This window comes from Thamnophis sirtalis, unplaced genomic scaffold (genome assembly GCF_051295495.1).
Source record: "Thamnophis sirtalis isolate CommonGarterSnake01/CBP01778 unplaced genomic scaffold, rThaSir2_p1.2 scaffold_8, whole genome shotgun sequence".
NCBI classification, from domain to species: domain Eukaryota; kingdom Metazoa; phylum Chordata; class Lepidosauria; order Squamata; family Natricidae; genus Thamnophis; species Thamnophis sirtalis.
Window position 1 is genome coordinate 33901667 of NW_028261388.1, and position 23501 is coordinate 33925167.

Here is a 23501-nt window from a genome sequence, read left to right on the forward strand (position 1 = left end):
GAGTACCTATAGTTCTGTTAGATTTGGATGAGAGCTTCATAAATAACTAATAAATTTGCTGTTAGAATTGTTAGATACCCTCATTCTCTCCTAAAATATTTCGTTATATGAAGCCAAAGGTTTGACTGGAACTTGTAAACAAGTGGAAATCCTGCTCCCTCAACAGAGACAACCCATCACTGTACATACATGAAGTAGTAACAAAATAGGTTGGCAAAACCCAAAAACCTACAATATCATAGATACTAGCAACTGTAGTTCAGCAACATTTGGATTGATACAGATCAGAGTTCTATTGTAGAAACTAATCTTCAACTGTGATTAGCTACTATAATTAATGGAATATCAGAGTGAATCTGTCTTTGATACCTGGTTTTAGATAGAAAACATAGGAAACACTCATGTACCCATACCTTTCTCATGGAAGTACTTAGATTTCTACTATTAGAAATAAGCTGCTGAGATAAATGGTTCCTTATAATAATACAAAAGGATTCTTCTTATTTTCCAACACTCTCCACGAAATAAAAAAGAGAATGCATCAGTTTACAGCCAGGGAATATACAATGATGTAATTTAGTCTACTAGTTCATATTTTTACAGATAGTCCTCAATTTGCAACAGTTTATTTAGTCAGTGTTCAAAGTAACAACAGCACTGAAAAAATGACTTATGACTGGTTTTCACACTAATAACCATTGCAAATTAGTTAATCTAGGGATGTCAAACTCAAGGCCTGGGGGCTGAATCTGGCCCACAGGTTGGTTAGATATGGCCCATGGGACCAACTTGGAAACAGCAAAGGACCAGCCCGTAGAGCCTCTGCCAGAGAAAATAGAGTTTGGGAGGGTCATGAGGAGCTCTCTTGAGCTCCATTTTCACTGTCAGAGGATTGCAAGATGCCATTGCAGCCGAAAACAGAGATTGGGAACTCATTTTTGATGGCAGAGCCCTCGAGTCACCACAGACACCCACACACAAGTGATGTCGAGCTGACCACGCCCACCCTGGCCACCCAAGATCAAACACAACTCTTATGTGGCTCTCAATGAAATCCCTGCTTTAATCAATGTGTAAATTGTAATTGCAAATTACAAAGTCATTGCATATTTCAGGAAAAAGAGAAGCACCTTTCTCACAGAAGCTAATCGATTCATCATCAAACACTCTTCTCTGTCATCATCATCATCATAGTCAAGCATAGGAATACCAAAGCTGTCCAAAATACTGCAGCATCTTATGTTTTCATCTCTTGGATCAAAGGGATCTACAATTATGGGTTCAGTTCCTTTGATTTCACAACGACAAAAGGGACATCCTTGACCATCTGATTCCTGAATTATGAAAAACAAAAACGCCAAAATGCTGATAACTGTTTAGAATTATTTTACTTCATAGATAATTCTTAAGGCAATGAAAAGCATATTAATAGTATTTTTAAAGTCACAGATGCAAATATGGAGATAGAGAGAGAGGGTGGGGGGAACTTCAAATGAATAGCAGCACCAGCAATTTTCTATTACATATGATGTTGGGAAAAATCAATGGCAATTGGACAGACTATCACACTCTTTTTTTTTTACATAAATAAGATACATTCATGCCTTTCTGTAAATCTCAACATATCTCAAACATATTTAGAGATTGGAAAAAATAATATTATTCCTCATATAATGGAATTTATATATATATAATTTTCTCCTTTGGTAATATTGCATAATATTTTATAATATTGTATTGTTGACACAAGTTGAAAAGATACATGCTGCTATTTGTGAGACATTGGTTTTTATCTGATTGATTAAATTACCATCATGTTGGTGTTGACTCTTAGCAACCATATATTTTAGCTGTGAGAAAGTAGTGCAATAAGATAATGATCAGAAACCTATTAATGCAGGATTCTTTTAAGAAATCTATATTCAATGCACTTATATCAAATATTTCATTAAGACGTTTAAGACGTTTTCCCTTTTAAGTTTTACCACAATTCCGTGAAACAGATTGTAGCAACTCATCAAAAGTTACCAACATAATTTTATGGCTGTGAGGGTATGCAAATATGGATCTCCTTAGTCCAATCATCACATTGCAGTGGCTTTATAACCAATACTTCTTATATATCATTGAACTCATATTTGATTTTCTGAACAGTGGAGCTGTAACTTACATAGTAAAAAGTTTAGGGTTGAGGAATATAATCTTTTAGATTACTAAGAACTAAACTGATGTCAAATTCTAAAGTCTCAGATCAGAAGAGCCAACTACCATTAACAATCTTTCTTAGGCATTCATACAATACAATACAATAGCAGAGTTGGATGGGACCTTGGAGGTCTTCTAGTCCAACCCCCTGCCTAGGAAGGGAACCCTATACCGTTTAAGACAAATGGCTATCCAACATCTTCTTTAAAACTTCCAGTGTTGGGGCATTCACAACTTTGTTGCTCTTCTTTGAACTCTTTCTAGAGTCTCCACATCTTTTTTATATCGTGGCAACCAAAACTGAATGCAGTATTCCAAGTGTGGCCTTACCAAGACATTAAAAAGTGGTACTAACGCTTCATGTGATCATGATTCTATCTCTCTGTTTATGTAGCCTAGAACTGTGTTGGCTTTTTTGGCAGCTGCTGCACACTGCTGGCTCATTTTTAAATGATTGTCCACTAGGACTCTAAGATCCCTTTCACAGTTACTACTATTGAGCAAGGTACCACCTATACTGTACCATTTCTTATAAATATGTAAATTATATACTTTAAATTTTTTAATACATAAATTAGGCATTTAATTTACCAAAGCCTTTTTAAACATTATAATGCAAAGCAAAATTTCCAAAATTCTTTTTACTGAGACTTAAACATTAATTGGACCTGGTCAGCTGAAAAATTGGTGGATATCAGTAGCCCTGCTATAACTAATATAAGCTTATACAAATTAGTTATTTTTGTCTGTTCTGTTGAACTGAACTACAAAAGAATCTAAAATCAAAATAAAAAAATACACATATGCTCCAACCTATATAATTCAGTTTGGGTTTTGGGCAGATACTTGTCAGATTTTTAAATGTTTGCTACAGAAAAAGGTGCCAATTTATTCAGTAACCTCTGCTTTATGCTTTAAGGTAAGATATGGATCTATGCAATATTATAAAACAATAAAAAAGCAAAATATGGCTATAGTAATATATACACAGAAATCAATTAGAAACCTTCGTTTACCGAAAAAACCCATCCCATTTTACCTTATTTTAGTTGTATTTTTATTTCAGTACCATTAAAACAAAGGATACCCAACATGCACAGAGACTGATCGACCTTCGGCATAAAATATCATTCAAATGTGATTTTGTATTCACTAAGGAGCTGGGAGTTTTATTAAGTAAAACAGATGCTTTATTATGATAAAAAAGTACCAGAACTCTCTCCTTAGGCATCTCTAACGAGCCATTATGACGGCAATTAAACACTAACCATTGGCAAGTAGAAACTGAACTGCTGCAGTATATTCCCTTCATCAGCTTGTTAATTATACAGAAGTTAAATGTGCAGTGAAATTTATTTAAAACGAAATGACTGTTAATGAAGGAAAACCTAATACTCCATTTACTTGGATGTCACTTGCTAAAGTTACAGCTTGAGTATTTATTAAATGTTTTTATTTTATTAAAAACCTACATTCCCACTGATGTTATGACCCAGAAAAATTCTATGATATTGTGCTTCTAATTCTATATTGTTTTCAGAACTGCTCCCAAGAGAACATCCCTATCAATGAATAAATGGGAAGATATTTTTCTAAAAGAGGATTCCTATAATTTATTCAGCCTCTTAATATTAGCTAATTTTTCTGATTAAGTGATTTCAGAAGTTACAAATCAATGTTGCAGATAAAATATTCTTACTGACTGAATATTCATCTTAGGTGGGAGAATTATATTGTTGGTTGATTTTTGTTTCATTTATTTGAGAATATTTTTCTTTCCATGCTCAGTTATGCCCCTTGCTATTACAAGTATCAAACCTTTAACAGTTACTTACAAACAAAAATTCAGAGCATTCTTTAAATAGATTTAACTAGAAAGGAGAATAGAATTAAGTTACTTAAAATTTGGAAATGTTAAGTTCAATACCCAGGTTTGTTAATACCCCGTTTTTTTAAAATCTTCTTCCTAACTACCTGCCGATACACTGCATTTTCCTGATAAAGAATATAAAACTGTTCTATGCTTACAGTATTTTGAAAGAAGTTATGCTATTTCCCTACATATGAATAAACTATCATTTCAAGATTTATTCCTACAACTAAAACATTTGTTAATGTATCAATAGAAAAAAGAATGGGAAGTAGAAAAAAGACATGTATGAATTTGATTACAGAAATATAGTTACCTGCCATGCGGTCAGGCAAGATGTACACATCAAATGTCCACAAGGTTCAATCTTCACATCTTTGTCATTTTCAGCACAAATTTTACAAAGCTGGAATGTGGAACCCATTTCACAATATAATTCATATTGTTCCTGAAAAGGAATGACTGCAATGAAGAGCCTCTGAAAATGATAATATAAGAGCTACTTGGCTTACCATTCAGGTTGCAACTTTTACATCATAGCAAATACTAGTAAGACAAATTGTTACTGAAGATATTCATATAATATTTATATATGTTATTGCTTTTTCAAAAAATGTGAATCTATTTATACACAAAATCTATTGCTCATAAACAACCATAACAAACCACCACAGCCTTGTAGCATCTTATCTAAAAGAAGTTATTCTGACTCAAATTTGTTGCACAAGAATCTACTTCTTCAGAGAAATAAAGTATGATTTGGTTTAATTCAAACATTACCAGTAGAGACAGAATTTTTAAGCAGAGAGTCAGAGAAAAAATACTTTTGAATCCCATCCCAAAGCCTACCATCAATTGCATCAGTTAATGGTAAAAGGACAGTAGTTCATTAAAATTTGGCCTAATAGATTTGTTCAGGTTTCAGAAAGTCCAAATACATTTTGTAGTTTATTTAAACCAGTGGTTCCCAACCATTTTTGGCCATGCCCCATCTAAACATCTTTAAAATCTTGATTCCCCCCCCCCCCGGTTGACATATAATTCTTACTTTACTCAAAAAGTGAACTCTACTCACACAGAGGAAGCCTAAAAGGCCATTAACTTGGTTTAAATAAGGTTCATATTGCCCCCATTAAAATCAAATTGCCCCACATTGGGTACCACTGATCTAAACACATCAAGCCTTTTAGAAAGGAATATTTTTCTGATATTTATTGGATTTGATATTATTTAATAATACCAAATTTTGCTAATACAATTGTTATATTGGTGGTAATACAAAGCCTCGACCAGCAGCAGAAACTGCGCTTAAAGTATATTTTTCTTTTAGAATTTTAAACAAAGATTTGTTGCCGTCTCCTAGCCATTGTTGAAATAAATACATTTAAGGTTAGGGGAAAATACAAAATATGGGTAAAAATCCCCCAAAATTGTAAAAAAGTTAAACAGAACAATCTAAAAACTTCAATGTGATGATGAACAACAGGAAAAAGAAGGGAGTAACACTTAAATAAAATGATAAAAACAATTTTAAAAATCTACCTGTCACTTTGTCATGATCATTTTTTAGAAAATTAAAGTTTGGGTTAATTTTTCCCCGATAAGAATAACAAATTCATTAAACTAACATGCCTATAGTGATACATACTTAAAAGATATCTGAAGTATCTTGGCAAATCTTTTCTTAGTATGGTTAGCCCAGTCAAAACTGGATTTTAAACTCATACTCAGAATTTTCATGGTCCTTGAGATATGTTGAACTGCTGCCCCCAAACCCTTCATCACTACAGTCTTTCTGACTGCTATCAGCCTAATATCAGTTATCATCATTAGGGGACACAATACATAAGCTGTTTAAAAAATATCTCTCTATATAAAGTTCTTAATGGATATGAATGAATAACACACTCCAAGTGAATAACATACAATATACCTGTGTAACTTTTATATGATCATGTGGAATAGGTTCACATAGTCCTGTCAGATCAGGATTATAACTTCGTCCATCTGGATAAAGATAGCTGAAATGGAAATAAATATTTGGCTTCATTTATATAGCTATTGAATACTTAAGATGATGAGTGAACAGTTTTGGTTTTTCTATTACAAATAGTCTTCAGTTAACTATGGTAATGGAGATAAGAATTTCCATTGCTAAGTGATATGATTGTAAAACTTGATGTCATGTAGCACAACTTAGTAATGACAGTTGCAGTAATCCAGTTGCCAACATTAAGTAAGAACTACATGGGTTTTTAAGCAAGGATTTCACATGGCCACGACTTAGTGCCAGCCTGCCCATTGACTTTGCTTGTGGAAAGCCAGTAGGAAGTCACAAATTGCAATTATGACTGCAGATTATTGCAATTGTTGGAAATCTGGGCTGGTTGCTAAGTGCCTGGCTCATGATCATGGAACTGGGAAGTTGTATTTGGCAGAATTTTGATGGCCAGTTGCAACATTGTTGGGCTATTTGTTCAACAATGTCACAAATTTGAACCATCGCTGATTGAATGATATTGAAAGACCTTCTATATAAGTATCCTCCGCTAAAAATTCCCATCCAGAAATACCTCAATGTTTTTCATTGAATGATCTATATTCTTACTGTCTTCCACATAAAAGACTCTGCTAACTGCACCCAACTTTCCACTGCTGATTTCACTTCACAGTTGAAGTGATCATCATTCTAGTCCTGTTTGCCCTAATTGGGGATACAAGAAAAATTCTCAGTTGAACGTTTTAAGATAAACTAGATTTTGCAATTATGATAATCAAATCAGATCAAGAATACTTTAAATTAGGGGTATCAAACCCAATTGCATTGAAGGCCGTGTCATGACGTATCAGGATTATTTTTGCGCTTGCGGAACCAAGATGTGCATGGCCTGCATGGGCCATATGTGGTCCGCGGGTCACGTGTTTGACACCCCTGCTTTAATTTGTGCCTGTTGTATTAGCAACCCATACCTTCCATATATATAAATAATTTATACTCACAATCCTTCCCGACTGCCATCAATTAGAGCTTGAAATAAAGGCTTATTATGTGGTATGGTCTGTAAAATATTTCCATCACCAGTAACATAACCAATAGCCCATTGTCCAAGTCGAGTGCAACTTAATCTGAAAATGTAGCTGTAAAACAAAGGACAATGCTATAGTGAATGAAAGAATTGATAAAGGCAGGATAAAATAAATTAAAAATTAAAAAAGAGAAATTAGAATATTTGTGTAATCTAAATTTACCAATATTTTTCACTTTAAAAAGTAGATAAACGTAATTGTTTGACTAACAGTGTATTATAAAGATTAAAAACAGTTTCTTTACTGTCAAATAGTTCTACATACTATGTGGTTGCTCCCTCAATTCCTATCTATAATGGTCATTATTGTAACTGCTTTTTTTTTAATATATGGCTCACCATGTCACTAGTTTTCCTATCACCACTCTTTGGAAATGACAACAACACAAATAATTTTCTTTTTATAGAAAATCTAGTTGTTCTCAACAGACCCCTAGCTAAATATGTTCAAGTTGTCCTGTTTCAACGTATTGTTCATGAGGATAATTATGATTTTGAATTACTTCCTCCCAATCCCCCTGAACCAAATCATCTCTTACTGCGAAGTTTCTGGTTATAGTCCAATGTCATTAAATTATGAAATTTCCCAGCCATCCAGAAACATGACTAACTAGTGGCAATCTTCCATAATCTACTGAAGTAAATTGGCAAAAATATTGAGTTCATTACCTTCCTGGTTTGGTGCTATATTTCTGTAACCGTGCTTTAACTTCATCATATGTCAGAAATGCCATATATCCAGGATGCGTCACAGCTAAGAAGTTCCAGTTTCTTAATATTGAACCCCAAGGCTAAGTGAAATATATAAAATATGTATTTATATATATATACTTAATATGTTGCATTTTTATCTGAATTTCCTCCAACAATAAAGAAAACATTTTCTGTAATACTTGCTACTTACCCATCAAAGATAACAGCCATTTAAAGTTACTTACAGTGAAAAATAAGGCAATGTAAAGTTCAGATTAAAAAATAGCTTAAAAGTGAACAAAGAATTAAGAATCTGAATAGTATAAGTTAATGGAAATAATTCAAGGCTGAAACAATCCCATTTCAGATCCAAAACTAATGAAATATATAAGCTTTTATTAAAATGATGAAAGCAGTACCACACTGCAAACCCTTTGGACTATTTTGTGAAAAGGAGCAGGGCTTCTGTAATCTGCTGCTTTCATAAGTCTGCCATTCGCCTCTTAACATTTGTATCATGCCTAGATTAAACCAATTTCATGTTCTGAATAAAAATTTAGAGTAATTAAAAATAAGAAATGAAAGCAGCACATGAAGAGAAGGGAAATGGGATTTAATTGGTAACTTAACTCATGGTTTACTAAACCAAGATAATTATGCCAGATCAGTTCATGTTTTCATGTGAATTCATTATTCCAAACAGTAATTTAAAAAAAAATTGCATGTGTACCTTTTAAAGTTTTATGTTACCCACAGAACTAGTAATATAATGTTAATTGTATTACCTCTGCTATGAAAAACATAAAAATATATCAAATTTACTAAAAAGAAATGGTATCCTGAATTAAAACATCTCCTAGCAGGAAAAATGGACAGAAAAAAAAATTATAAAATCCCATTTGTCTAAAATTGCAAAATCCAGATATGTTCCAATAATAGAGAAAAGCATGTTCAGTATTATTTCAGTTTAGCTAAATTACCTGAAATAATCTTGTGAAGATATCAAATTCAAAAACTGAAATATAGTCATTGCATGTTAGATCAATAGTAGACTTCAAAGCCATTGCTTCCAGACCAGAACTAATCTGATGCACCTCATGAAGACATTGTCGGAATACTTTCCAAGGCACTATGGTCCTATAATAAGGAAATAATATATATGTGTGTTAGATAAGACACCATTTTTAATTAGAAATAACTGTCTTTAATAACCACTTGTTCAATGACCATTCAAAGTTAAAACAACACTGAATGAGGAGGTGTTAAGGAAGATTCCCATAATCATCACCATCGCAGTGTCCCCAAGATCATGTTGATTATGATTTGGGTGCTTTGCAATTGGCTCACAATTATGACATGGCAGGATCCTGCAGTTGTATGATTGCCATTTGCAACTTTCACTGCTGCCTTCTGACAGAAATTTTCTCATTAGTTCTAGGCTGGTTCTTTCTTTGATTATTTTCCATCCATTTCTTCTTGTACTGCCTTCAGGTGCTTGGGAGAATAGATTGATCCATTCTTCTTTGTGGCAGCCCCTTAGATATTGGAACACTACTATCATGTCACCCCAGTCCTTCATTCCATTAAACTATACATCTATACATATCCCCTAATCATCTTTATTGCTCTTCTCTGCACTCTTTCTACAGTCTCAACATCTTTTTTATAATGGCAAAACTGGATGCAATATTCCAAGTGTGGTATTACCAAGACATTACAAAACAATACTAACTTTAGAAAAAGTATTAACATTTCATGTGATTTTTACTCTATCCACTGTTAATGAAGCCTAGGACCGTGGTGATTTTTTGGCAGCTGCAGCATACTGCTGGCTCATATTTAAGTGATTGTCCAGAAGGATTCCAACATCCTTCTCACAGTTACTACTATTGAGCCAGGTATCACCTACTCCATACCTGCGCATTTGGTTTTTCTTCCTTAAATATAGAATTTTACTTTGCTCACCATTGAATGCCATTTTGTTAGATAGGGCCCAATGTTCAAGTCTGCCAAGATTTTTCTCTACGTTTAGCCTATTTTCTAAAGTGTTGGCTATTTCTGCCAGCTTAGTGTCATCTGCAAATTTGATGAGTTCCTCTTCTATCCCCTCATTTAAATCATTTATTTAACTATTGAAGAGTACTGGGCCTAACACAGAGCATTGAGGAGCCCCACTGCATACTTCCCTTCATTAAGGATTACACACTGAGTGCAGTTGATCAGCCAGTCCATCTGGTGATAATGTTGTTTAACCCACATTTTTCTATCTTATCAAGTAATAAGTTATGGTCTATTGTATCAAATCCTTTACAGAAGCACAAATAAATTATATCCACAGCATTTTGCCAGTCCACTAATTTTGTCACATTGTCAAAGAATGCAATAAGATTTTGCTTATTTATTTGCCTATCTAACAACAACATTTCTATTTTACCTGAATTTTACCTTATTCACTCTTCTCAAGCGCATTAATGAAAGTATTCAAGAATCAAGAAATCAACTTGGAACTGAGATAGCAAGGAACAGTATATTTGGAGAGTACTAGGAAGTGGGCAGTTCCTTGTCAAAAAAAAAAAAAAGGAATACCTCTATAGCACAATAGAGAAGATGGAAACTTGTAGGATATCATGGATAAATAGCTAGGGTGTCGAAGAGTTGTATATAGCATTACTTTCTGGAAACAACTGTAGAAGGGAATAGAATTATTGCAAAACTGTGCTCTCAGGGCCCAACCCTAGATTTATTTAGGAGACTAGCACAGCCAATGTTTTTAAAAGCCATTAGGAAGTTCAAGCAAGTTAGCAAAAATGTATATTTCATATCCAATTCCTGGCAGAAGTTATCAACAGACCAAAGCAATTTTATTCCAATTTCCTGATTGGAATGCCTGTTAAAAGTAGTTCTATATTTTTCTTCCAAATGTGCTTAGATTTACAAAGCCATTGCCTTTTCACATATCTTAGGCAAATGTATAAATTTAAGACCAGGTCTTCCTTATCAAAGAATGTTGTTACTCTTTTCTCTAAAAGGCCTTTTAGCCTACTTATTTAAACTGGAAGACAAGTAGTCTGCCTCAAAAAAGATATTAAATATCTCCCTGAATGGGGCCAAATCCAACATGATAAGATATCAGCCAAGTTAAGCAAAAACCAAGTAAACAAATGCAGCCTGCCTACATCTTCAATATCCACAACCAAAAGAATATTCAAAATGAGAAGATTTGTACAATAAGAGCTTGCTGTATGTACTACAACATTTAATATTTGTGTTAGCATGACATTTAACTATAAATTATTTATTTTAATTACAGATAGTCTTTGATTTACAAATGGTCATTTAACAACTGTTCAGTTACCACAGCCTTAGAAAGGATGCTTCACAGCCCATAAACTCTTTCAGACAACGTACAATGTTATGCTGCCCTTCTCTGTGGTCACATGATCGCATTTTGAGTGCTTGCCAATTCGGTCACATTTACAATTGGTTGCAGATCCTGTGGTCAGCAATGGTTTTCTGCTGATTTCCTGTTTTTTGCCAGTTTCTGGCAAAAAACACCCATTTAGAAGCATGGATTTACACTGATTTGCTTTGTGTGATTTGCTTAATGATTGTGTGATTTAGACTTACCACTGTGCAACTTGCTTAATGACCACCATAACAAGAGATGTAAAATTCAGGTCTGGTCAGGTAGTTGTTTTACAACTGTCACAACTTACAACCAAATTCTAGTCCCAAATGTGATTGTAAGTTGAGGACTAACTCATTATCATTCAGAAAGCCCTAAAGAGGCATGTTTGCTTCATTATCTCATTAAAGCATGGTTGTAATTTTGTATTAACTGCTCCTTTTACTTTTTTGACTATATTCTTGTTACTATTGATTGTTTTTTATTTTATGTTGCTTTGAGCCAGTCTTTTGTTGCTTCTACCTATTATTTTTGTTAATCATGTTTTTATTTCAGTATTAATCATTAATACTGCCTTCTGCCTTTCTTTCTGAAAATCTTCCTAATACGTGTTTGCTTCTAAATATTTATTTATTCATTTATTTTAGATTTTTTTTACCCCGCCTTTATTATTTTTATAGATAGCTCAAAATGGTAAACACACCTAATATGCCTTCCTTTCCCTATTTTCCCACAACCACGTATGAGGTGAGTTGGGTTGAGAGAAAGTGACTGGCCTCAAATAACCTATATCATTTATAAATGTAAAATTAGTATAACACTGATGCCACATTACAGTGGTTAATCAAGATTCTATTGCTAATGGCAATAGCTTCTTTTGAATTTTTCACTTAATTCATACACATTGTGATTTTTACTACCTATTACAAAGTTATTATATCTTCAACATTTGCAACATAGCCAGGTAAATCTTTGGAAAATTATACACGATATGTAAAGATTTGTGATATATACAACAAACCAATTCAATTATGTGTTCTTCATAAAATCTTCTATATTTAGTAATAATTTAAAAGTTTATTTCCTATTGTCTATCACAAGTTTCTATGAAGAACTTATCACAAGTTTCTATAAAGAACGTATCACAAGTTTCTATAAAGAACTATCATTTGATAAAATATACTAATAAGATAAAACAGTTGAAATAAGCTTGAATACTAGAGGCCATTTTCAAGTACAATGAAATATAGACTGTTGATTGGATTAGAACCATTTAATACTTTGTATGTTTTTAGTCTGATTACCATAATGTCTTGAGAATTTGGTTTGGAGTATATCTGTGCCCAAGTTAAAAACGAAAAAAGAAGCAAGCATTTTCAAACTAACTTTTTATAAAACTATAGATTCAAATATATAATTTAAGGCAATTAGACTTGTTGATTAAAGGAGCTTTCATGAGCAGTAGGTTTCAGGTGCTTCTTTAGACAAGCAATAACTCTGTGGTTCTAAAACAATTCCATAGACTTTTACAGTCTGCTTCATATTAGCAATTTTTGAGAAGTATGCTTGCATCAATCATTCTATTACCAAAAAGGTCCATTTAAATTTGGGGGGGGGGGAATATCAATTTTTTTAGGAATCTCTATTAAATGTGAAAGTATACCACTGAATTCTTTTTGTATTTTCTTTGTTTATTGCTTGCATTTATTTATTCAATTTGTAGCTCACTGCAAATAATTTGTTGTTTGTGATAATATTATACAATTTACATGGATAAATGTAAATGAAATAAAAAGTAATAAAAAGACACTCAAGTGAAATAATCACTAGCAACTCTACCTTTGATACTTACTTTTCTCCAAAGAACTTCTTCCAGAATTCTGCAGCATCTGCTTTTGTGATACGAAAGTTGTCACCCTGGAATTGAGCGTTAGGGAAGATTGCTTTTATTTCTGCAAGCATATGACTGAAGATGAGGGACAATTTTGTAAGATTTCGCCTGCCAATACAAAAAAGAAAAACAAGAAAAAAATAAAATCTGAACAAAAATATTTCATTGAACATATAAAAAGAAGAGCTACATCATACAATAGGAATTCCCCTTCCTAAGATTAGGAACTAGCAGTGACTCATAATTGGGGAAAATACACCTCAATATAAACAAGAAATGTACAGGCAGCAGAGTAACCTGAGAATAAAACAGCTTAAATCATTGCTGATAAGCAAAGAGCCACCACAGAGAAAGCCCTTCTCCTTGGTCCTGCCACATGAACCACCTTAGGTGAGGGAATTCATAGCATTTTGTGCCTTCCTGTTCTAAGGGGTTAGGTAGATGTGACTAGGAAAAGATAGCCCTTCAAGTAACCCAATCCCAAGCCATGTAGGGCTTTAAAGGTCACCTGGAAGCAAACTGGCAGTCAATGCAGCTCCCCCTGGAGAAATGACATAGGTAAGCATCAAGGCTTGCAAAAAACTATGCAGGATTCTGTTTTTAAAACTAATTTAAGCTTCTAGATAGTTTTCAAGGATAGCCCCATGGAAAGCACACTGCAAGAAAGGAAATGACTAGAGTGTGAGTGGTTCAAGGGAATCAAGACAGGAAGGGACTAGGGTATGAGTGACTGTGAGAGGAATTGTTGCTCCGGGAAAGGGCATAACTGGCACATAAACCACAGTGCATGAAGTCCCTCCTGGGGAGTGACTGTGAACAGGAGTCCTGAAACCAAGAGAACTCTCTGAGAATGTATTGGATCTGTCTGGGCATTAACACCTCATCCAAAACAAGAGATGGCAATTCTCCATGGACCAACAAAGTTCAAACCCAGAGCCAGGTTCAGTTTCAGCCCATTGTTCCCCATCTATTCCATAACAGCCTCCAAGTACTGTGAAAGGGAGGTCACAACATCAATTAACTCACCATGGACTGAAACACATAGCTGTCACCAGCATATTGATGTTAACTCAGCCCACAGTGGTGGATAACCTGACCAGTTTCATATAGCTGTTAAACAAAAGCAGGAAAAGTAGCAAGCTCTGTGGCATTCTGTAAAGTAGGAGACAAGGACTGGATCACTTGCTTTCTATCAACACTGCCTGAAAGCAACCAGAGAAAGGAAGTGAACCAGGACAACATAGAGACCCTATTCCCAACCCTTGAAGCCATTCCAGAAGGACACTTTGGTTGATAGTACTTAAAGGCGCAGAATGGTCAAGCAGAGCAAAGATGGATGCACTACCTCCATCCTGCTCTCACCAGAGATCATCAAAAAGCACAAGCAATGCACATTTCCATCCCATACTAAGCCTGAACGATGACTGGAAAGGGTCTAGATAATCCATTTCATCCAGGAAACTCTGGAGTTGCCACACAACCATCTCAACAACCAATTCAATCCTGAATTACAAATATTCTCTCAAATGAAGGTGAATATTCATGGATAATGTTGCAGGATCCAATCTGGGTTGATCATCAGGACCAGAAGTTTCATCTTTCAAATTTTTTGACTGATGTTGGTGCCCATTTTCAGGGAACTTCTCTCTACAAATATTCTCTTTAATTGGTACTTCAGTTGTTTAGGCTGATATTCAGGCAGAAGAGCATAGCAGCAACTGATTATTTGTTCAGTATCAACTGTAGATCACTGTTTTTGTATGCTTAAATAAGAGTTATCAGCAAAGTTATCAGCAAAGAGGGTTTCTTAAATGACTGTAGGGAGGCACTTTGTCCATGTGTTTAATCATCAAAGGTCAAAGAATGTTGCCCAATTGGTACCTCCTTCAGACTATCGGTAGCATATGACGATATACAAATGAAAAACTGATTGAATAGAACTGGGACTAGCATTCAAACTTGTTTTATCCCATTGGAAATGGCAAATGCAGCTGATGTACTCTGTGGAGACAGATGATGTCACTTGGTGAGTGAGTTCTTTTTGAAGGCCTTTCTGATCTTGAGCCTCACTGACATTTTTACAGGCTTTAGCTGTTATACACTACAATTGTGCAAATTAGTGCTGCCTGTTGACCTGATCTTTCAACATCTTCTTAGCCAGCTAAATGACCTTCAGCTCCAGTTGACTGAAAGGCATTATTAATTCTTGATGGAACCACGATCCCGCACTCATCTGCTTTTGAGGCAGGCTTCTATTCCATCAGATCTATCCCAGATTTGCTAAGATTAACAACCACTGCAATTATCTAGCTTGGCAACACTATGCTTAGGAAGGATCCATTGATCCTGGGATGGAAGAAGGTACAACCACTGGAGCAGGAAGCAGCTGCCACTCAAGTAAACTGGAATAGAAGTAGACTTTGATACTAAACCCAGAGCCTCAATTATCATCACAAGCATTAGCCTCATTTAAACTTCCTAAGCCTGATGGGACTCAGGTCAGAATTTATTTTTATTATCAGTTTCCACTACAGTAGAGTTGACCTTTACTCCCAAATAGCTGCTTCTTCAAGAACTTTGTTGCAAGGTTGGCTTGTTTAGTGGAGCCATGAATCACTAACTCCAATATATTGCACTTCAAAGGCCTCCGAGATGACTATGAATTATAAAAAATTCATGATGTGTTATGTGAATTCTGCTGTTCTACTTAATTTATTAATGCCTTATTTTAAGCGATGGACTTCTATTGAGACTTCTGATTGGAAATTAGGTGTGCATATTATTGATATTTAAAGACAGCTGTAGCTGATTCCCAATACTACTGGTTCATGAGCTTGCTTCATCATTCCATATGTCTTATTTTGTTGGATTTATGAGTATTTTTCTCCCTCTTTTCCATTAATTTTATTATAGAAATCAGGAGTGTACTGTGCTCTTCTTTAACCCTCTGAGAAAAGCTCAGCATAGGAACACAATCTCAGGTGACATTACTTGGTCTCCTCTCTGGGAAAGGATTATCACAATAGGCTGTAGCTGGTATCTAGGCCAACAGTATGATAGAGCATGTTTCTCAACTGTTTCTTCACCCTCCAGAGGTCCGCAGATCATAGGTTGAGAACTAAGGTAAAGGTTCCCCTCGCACATATGTGCTAGTCATTCCCGACTCTAGGGGATGGTGCTCATCTCTGTTTCAAAGCCAAAGAGCCAGCGTTGTCCGAAGATGTCTCCATGGTCATGTTGCCAGCATGACTAAACACCGAAGGTGCATGGAACACTGTTACCTTCCCACCAAAGGTGGTTCCTGTTTTTCTACTTGTATTTGTATGTGTTTTCAAACTGATAGGTTGGCAGAAGCTGGGACAAGTAATGGAAGCTCACTACGTTACGCAGTGCTAGGGATTCGAAGTGCCAATCTTTCTGATAAACAAGCTCAGTGTCTTAGTCACTGAGCTACTGCGTCCCTTCAGGTTGCTGTGATAGAAATGTTTGATGTTGATGCTGCAGCTTGATTGTTTCATTTTGCTGCAGTAACTTTGTGGGTACTTTCCATTCCATTTAGTTTGACCTGTTTTTGGCATACAAAACTGCTCAGTCACATGTGGCTCACAGTACTATTCTTCCCTTTCATTTTTTCTATTCTCTCTCCAAGACTTGTTCCAAATGGTGTACACCACCTCTACCCCACACAGATACACCCATTTACTCTTTCTTCTTCCTGGAAGAAGATTGAAGAGGGCTTTTTTTAAGAGACAGAAAGAGGTCTTATGTTTATCTTCATCTAGATGAGGTAAACATAACCTTTTCCTGTTGGCTTAATCTCTGCTGACTGAACAGCCAAAAACACATCACAAAAAATAAAATCTAATCCATCTTCTTCCTAGAGAATGGAATCATTTTCAGTTAATGAAGAAAATTTTCATTGTCTGAACACTGATAGTAGAACATCTGTTCGGGTTGGGTTTTTAGTTTTTTATTTGACAAATATTTTTTCCAGAAGACTTTTGTTGACCAGCTATACTTCTGGGCTTTCATTTTCATTTCTGATTCTAACTTTTTTTAAAATATTGTATTTGTGAAATTTTAAGCATTAAAAGCTAAATGGAACAGTGTTTTAGCAGCAGATGGACAGGATATTAAAAAAGGAGTTTAAATAAACTATCCAATACTGCCACTTCAGGAAATCAATAAAAAAGCCAATTCATATCACTTGAGCAAATTTATATTATTGTGTTTTAGAAATGTGATGCTTTAAAACTCTAATCATTGTGAATTGATACATAATGCTGAAATAGATTTTGTTTATTTCCCCTACTCTCCAAATATGTTCTGCTTTCCTTAAGAGGCCTTAAAGAAAAGGAGGCATTAATATCACATAAAAATGAGTGCAGCTATATTTCACACTTATTCTGTTTTAATTAGCAATACACCTTATATGATTAACATATTCACCCAGTTTTAAAGTTGTATATCTTCAATATGCTATAAATAGCTTTTAACAGATAGTTTTATGTTTTATTTTTATGTTTTTAATTTGCTTTCTGTTACTGTGAAACTATTTACTGTGTTTTATTATTTGCATTAATGCTTTTAACTATTTTGTAGTTTGTGGAAAAATAAGATAAACATTTAAGAAATAATGTAATACAATTATCATATCTATATTTACATTTGAAGCAAACCTTCAGATGAGATTTTTCTCTCTTGAGAAAGTACATTAATGAGTAATTTAGAAGCCCTTCCAGAATGGACTCATCAACTGTGACTGTGATGTATTATTTAGCATTTATAAATCCCTGATTTATTTATTCCCTATTCTGTTTCTCCTGATCTTTCTGTTTTTATCTATTGGTACATTTCAATTTCTTTCTGCAGCTTATGAAATCTCAATTACTGGAAAAATGAAATAGTTTCCCTTAAAGATGTTTCACTTGTACATTAGTTCATCTTTTAGAATCTTTATCATGTGGCAATTTTCAAATTTCTGTTTTGAAGTCAAGGTTGGAAGGGGAAAACAGGAAGCTTTCATGTTTGAAAGCATACATCTTATAAATAATAACTCCGAAACTTGTGATTGTATGGTCACGTATCTTACAATTTGGGAGAGTATAATCTTGTTCCCTTTTAAATTCTGGGCCATTGCTACAAAGGAAGTACCAAGCATTCAGTATTAAACTGGTTCTTTCTGCTGGTATATAGTAGTAAACAATTTGATTACCTTGCTGAAGCTCCACGGCCATAATACTGTTTTATTTTTAAAGTTTCAGTTCCAATTCAATGTAGTGGAAGGAACAATGTTTTTACTTATATTAAAAAAAAGAATAATTATCCTATTCACTTCCATTCTCTTGCTTTTCAAAATAGCTACCTTTTGACCTAAAAAAATTAATCTTCTCTCCAAAAACCTTCCTACCCCAATAGCATTGCTGTTTGCTAGATGCATGGACACATGTAACTAGGAACCATTTTTTTTCTGTTTCAACCAGATGTATACTGCTTCTAGCTACGGGTAGATCTCCTCTGTAAAATCCCACTGAAGAAACTTTACCTGTGATTAGTCAGGAGGATCAGAGCAAGATCTGCTAGCCAAGGGAGGAAGAAACTTTAGTACTGTTTCCTCTCCATTCTGATGCTCCACGCTTCAGACAAGTGGAAAATATTGATGCTCACCTCCATTAGCAATCTAGGAGGTGTAGGGAAGGAAGAGGAGCTGCTTCCTTCTGAATCGAAGTCCAGGACACATATTGGATGTGCTGTAGGCCTGGGGCCACCATGTCACAGATAACTCTAGACCTGAGCAGACATGGCTGTTCCTCCATAGCAAGTTGCTAAATGTAGTTCACATAGTAGCTGAAATCATGAATGCATAGTAGCATTGTCATAAACTGCATAACTGAATCTGCTGGGCCTATTTATTGGCATTCAGCAGCACTGTCAACTGACTGGGTCTGTTTGTGCAGGATTATATTAGTCAGCATTGGTATCCTCTCAAATAGTAGAGCTTTTATGGATGAAGACCATAAGACCAATTCCAAATTATCCTCCTCTTAATTTTGGAGACTCATAACAACTTTTTTTTTTTTGGCAAAAAACAAGCCTTGTAAAAACAAAACACAGAAGGAAACTAGTTAGTTTGCTGAAATAAGAGAACAGAACAAGAAAGAACATACCGTAAAAAAAATATTGTTTTTAAAGGAAAGATATGATTATCTGCAGTTGCTAGAATTATTTTGGTAGTGTCTTCAACTTTCTCCAGTAAATATTATTGTCCTTGGATTTTCTTATGAGCTTATCTAAGCATTTTCAGTTGTGCCTGCGGTTAAGACCTGACAAGATTCTTTTCTGAGAAAAGACTTTGGATGCACTCAGGAGAGCTTGGCCTTAATGACAGCTGAGTTTTGGCATTGCCATTTATTAAGCTAGACAGTGGCCATAGCTATTGAGTTCTGGGCAAGCATAAAGCTTGTCACACTGTGCGATGCAAAAAAGAAGGAGACAATGATCTTTTCTGATCTTTGCTACAGTGTCTTTACTTTCAAAGGCACTCTAAAAGTTTACAATAAGAGGAATCAAGAGCAAGTATCGAGTATACATGCTTAATTAAAGTCAGCAAGCCATTGATATAATGGTTTAGCTTTCACTTGTTTATTTACCTTTTTCAAAAGTTGAATTCTGTTTATTTTGGATGGTTGACTTGGAAGATTTGAAATGTGGCACTTTTCATTTATCCTTGCACTTTGTGTTGTGTTCTTTTTTATTCTTTTTTATTTGTGGAAAATTCAGAATGCAGTTAAAATTATAAAACGTTCAATGTTGATTAGACTGCTAAACCTTGGCGCAACCTTCTATTTGTGCTCTTACGAATTGTAAAATTTATTTGCCCAAATTTGAACTATTAATTTGTTTATTTATTTAAGCATTTTAAATATAGAAAGTTATTTTGCCAAGCAAGTTATGTCCATGATTCTTAAGTAATCATTTGCTACTGAATATTAAATAAGTAGTGTACAAAATGTAGCATTGTTATAATGTTCCTTGCTCCTGTTTTCCTAACCACAATCCTGTGAGCTTGCTTAGACTGAAAGAGAATGACTAGTCTAAAGTCACCTACCGGTAATCAACTTCCACAACTAAGGGAAAACTAGAACTCGACTCTCCCAGTTTCTATTCCAGAATCTTAGAGACACACTGATTCTTCCTCATATTTATATGGCATGTTATCTGAGTTAGAGCAAAGTACTTTAAGAGTATGTGTAATACTCTTAAAATGTGGGAGCAAGGAACTGTGAAAGCAATTCTTAGATATAGATAGAATTTTACCTGGTTTATATGTCCCCTGCCCAAATTCCAGTTATACCTGGTCCATCTCTTTCCAGAGGTAGACTTATTTATATTTAAATAGTTAAGTACGAAAACTACATACTTCACATATTTTGTGCAATAATCACATAATACACGTGATGTCACTTGCCTTCCTTGTCCTTCCCTGATGACAGAAGACCAACTTGAATGTAGCATGGATTAAATACAAGACATTTGACTCTCTAAAACATGACTGGATAATCAAGGGTCTAGAAACAAAAGGAGTCACAGCATCAGAAACATCAGAAGTTTTGTGCAAATTTCAATGCACAATGAAAGATGTGGTTGCTGGTCAATGATGATAGATTCGGAGAAGTTAATTTTCAAGCAAGGAATCTTTCAAGAAGATTCACTTTCATCAGTACTATCTGTCATTGCACTGATTACTTTGTCAACAATACTGAATAATAGGCCATGGCTTTCAAACATCAAAAACATCTGCCAGACTTTTCCACATTATTTACCTGAACATGCATGGAAAAATACCATCTGAAATAGAATCAGTGCTCAATACTGTTAATCTATACAGCCAAGATATTGCAATGAAGTTTGGACTGGAGAAATGTGCCACGCTCACCATCAAATGGGAAGAAATAGTGAAAACTGAAGCAATCAAGATGCTCTATGAGAAATAAAATCGAGCCTGGATTACTACAAATACCCGGGCATCATTCAAGCTGACAACATCAAGCACACTGAAGTCAAGAAAAAGGTTAGAAGTAGATACACTAAGAGATTGAAAAAGATCTTAAAGTCAAAACTCAGTGGAAAAAATGCCATCCAGGCAATTAACAACTAGGCATTTCCAGTTATTAGATACACAGCTGGAATACTGGAATGGACTCAAGCAAAACTAAAGCCGTCGATAGGAAGACCAGAAAAATGACAAGGAATAATGTCGTTCATCCTTGCAGCAATATTGACAGATTCTACTTAACAAGGAAAATAGGTGGATGTGGAATGTTGAAAACATATAAGATGATTGAAGAAGAAAAAAGGGCATTGGAAGAAAATTTGAAGGACAGTAAAGATCCACTGAAACTAGTATACCAGGAAAGGCTACTGATTACTGGAGAGACCAAACTGGCTTACAAGAGCCAGAAAAGTGACATGGGAAGGCAAAATATACATGGCCAGTATATTAAAAAAGGGCAGGTAAGGGCTAACAGCAGGAAAGTTGAAGAGACTAAGGGGCTAATTCTGGCTGCACAAGACCAAGCCTTAAGAACAAATTCAACATCTCACACACAAAATTGTTCGGATTCATTCTCTGTTTGAACCCATGCATGGTGTAAATCATGTGAGGTGCCTGGGGAGAAGTCTTGCAGTTATCTGAGATCAGTTTGATCCTGTTGGACCTGAAAAAGTGGCTAGGATCTACAATGTTGTCAGTGTAACCACCTGCCAATTAGTTGCTTGTCCCGTCTAGTTGGTGAAAGCCTCCAGGATGGTGACCAGAAAATAGGTAGTGATAAACTCTTTACTGCAGGGGAGGCCACTTCCAAGGCCTTGTAAGGGTTAGCGTTAGAGTTAGCCCTAGTTCTCCCCTTCCTTAAAAAAACATTACTTGATTCCTCCTCTTGGGCAATTTTCCCATCCTCTTTTTTTAGGGAACGTAGAGAAATAAAATGGTTGTTTGGTAGCTTCAGAGGGTCCTGGATGAAACAGATTACCTGGACCCCTTTCAGTCAGGATTCAAGACTAGTTATGGGACAGAAATAATATTGGTCGCACATGCTGATAATCTCTGGTGAAAGTGGGATGGGGATAGTGCAATCATCTTTGCCCACCTTGACCTCTCAACAATCTTTGATGGTATCATTTTGGCTGGCTAAGGGATTTGGGGCTGGATAGTGCATTTTTGTACTGGTTTGACTGCTTTCTCTAAGGCTGGTGTTGAATGGGAGTGAGAGGTCCAGCCCACGGCTTCTCCTTTGTGGCATGTCGCAGAGCTTCGTCTTCTCTCCATTCCTTTTTAACATCTCCATTAGGTGAGATCATTCATCACTATGGATTGAGATATCATCAATACTATGATGATACTGAATTTTATAACTCCACCTCTGGTGAGCCAAGTGACATTGTGGCTGCCCTCTTGCAGTGCCTAGAGGCCAAGGGGGACTGGATGGGGGACTACAGGCTTCAGTTGAACCCTGCAAGACCAAGAGGTTCCAGGTGCAAGGAACTTTAAGATCTGAGACTTTAATATCCTTAGTTCGGGGTGGGATAGCATACATAACCAATTTGCAACTTTGGGGTTCAATCTGCAACAGGTGGCAGTCGCAGTCAGGAGAGCCTTTGCACAACTTTGTCTTGTGCACCAGTTCCAGCCTTTCCTGGATAAGGTGTCCCTGTACTCAGTCACTCAAGCCCTAGTTATTGCATATTTGGATTACTGCAATGCACTCTACAAGAGTTTATCCATTTGGAAGCTACAACTGGTGCAGAGGGCAGCAGCACAGGGAGTTCTTAGGGCCTCTAGAGTGGCCCATGTTATACCATGCTCTGTGAACTGCACTGATTACAGATTTGCTTCTGGGTGCACTTCAAGGTGTTAATTATTGCCTTTAAAGTCCTGAATGGCATGGGTCCACATTACTTGAGGAACTATCTCACCATGATGGGACGGGCCTGCCCCACCTACATGGGCAGAGGGGCATATTGCGGATCCCATCAGTCAAGAAATTTTGGTTGGTGGGGTCGAGAAGTAAGAAGAGCCTTTTCTGCACTGCTCCTGTCATTTGGAATATCTTACCCCGAGGTGAGATTGCTCCTACCCTTCTGACCTTCTGCAAGATCTGCCTCATTATTATCTGTGCTATTAATCAATAAGCAATACAAACAAATTAAAATATATATTATGCATAACTTCTTGGAAATTTCATCGACACTGAAGTTAAGAGAGTTTTTAATGTTACAATATAAAATGCATGTATCTAATAAAGCTATATCCTAAGATTAAAACTCAATTTTTAAATAACATTGTTAATC

General features: G+C 35.5%; 1 protein-coding gene across 2 annotated transcripts in view; it reads right to left on the reverse strand.

Annotated features, from left to right (window-relative positions):
* The window catches only part of CBLB (Cbl proto-oncogene B), a 65233-nt gene that overhangs the window by 22929 nt on the left and 18803 nt on the right, over positions 1–23501 (reverse strand). Inside the window, exons 4-10 of one of the 2 annotated variants that reach the window (XM_014066233.2) lie at positions 13113–13259; positions 8835–8991; positions 7831–7952; positions 7076–7213; positions 6009–6096; positions 4392–4553; positions 1131–1334 (exon numbers count right to left, since the gene is read on the reverse strand). In XM_014066233.2, the coding sequence (XP_013921708.2) occupies positions 1131–1334; positions 4392–4553; positions 6009–6096; positions 7076–7213; positions 7831–7952; positions 8835–8991; positions 13113–13259 (1018 nt within the window). The remainder of the gene's footprint in view (positions 1–1130; positions 1335–4391; positions 4554–6008; positions 6097–7075; positions 7214–7830; positions 7953–8834; positions 8992–13112; positions 13260–23501) is intronic. The other variant, XM_014066234.2, reaches the window with a different exon arrangement.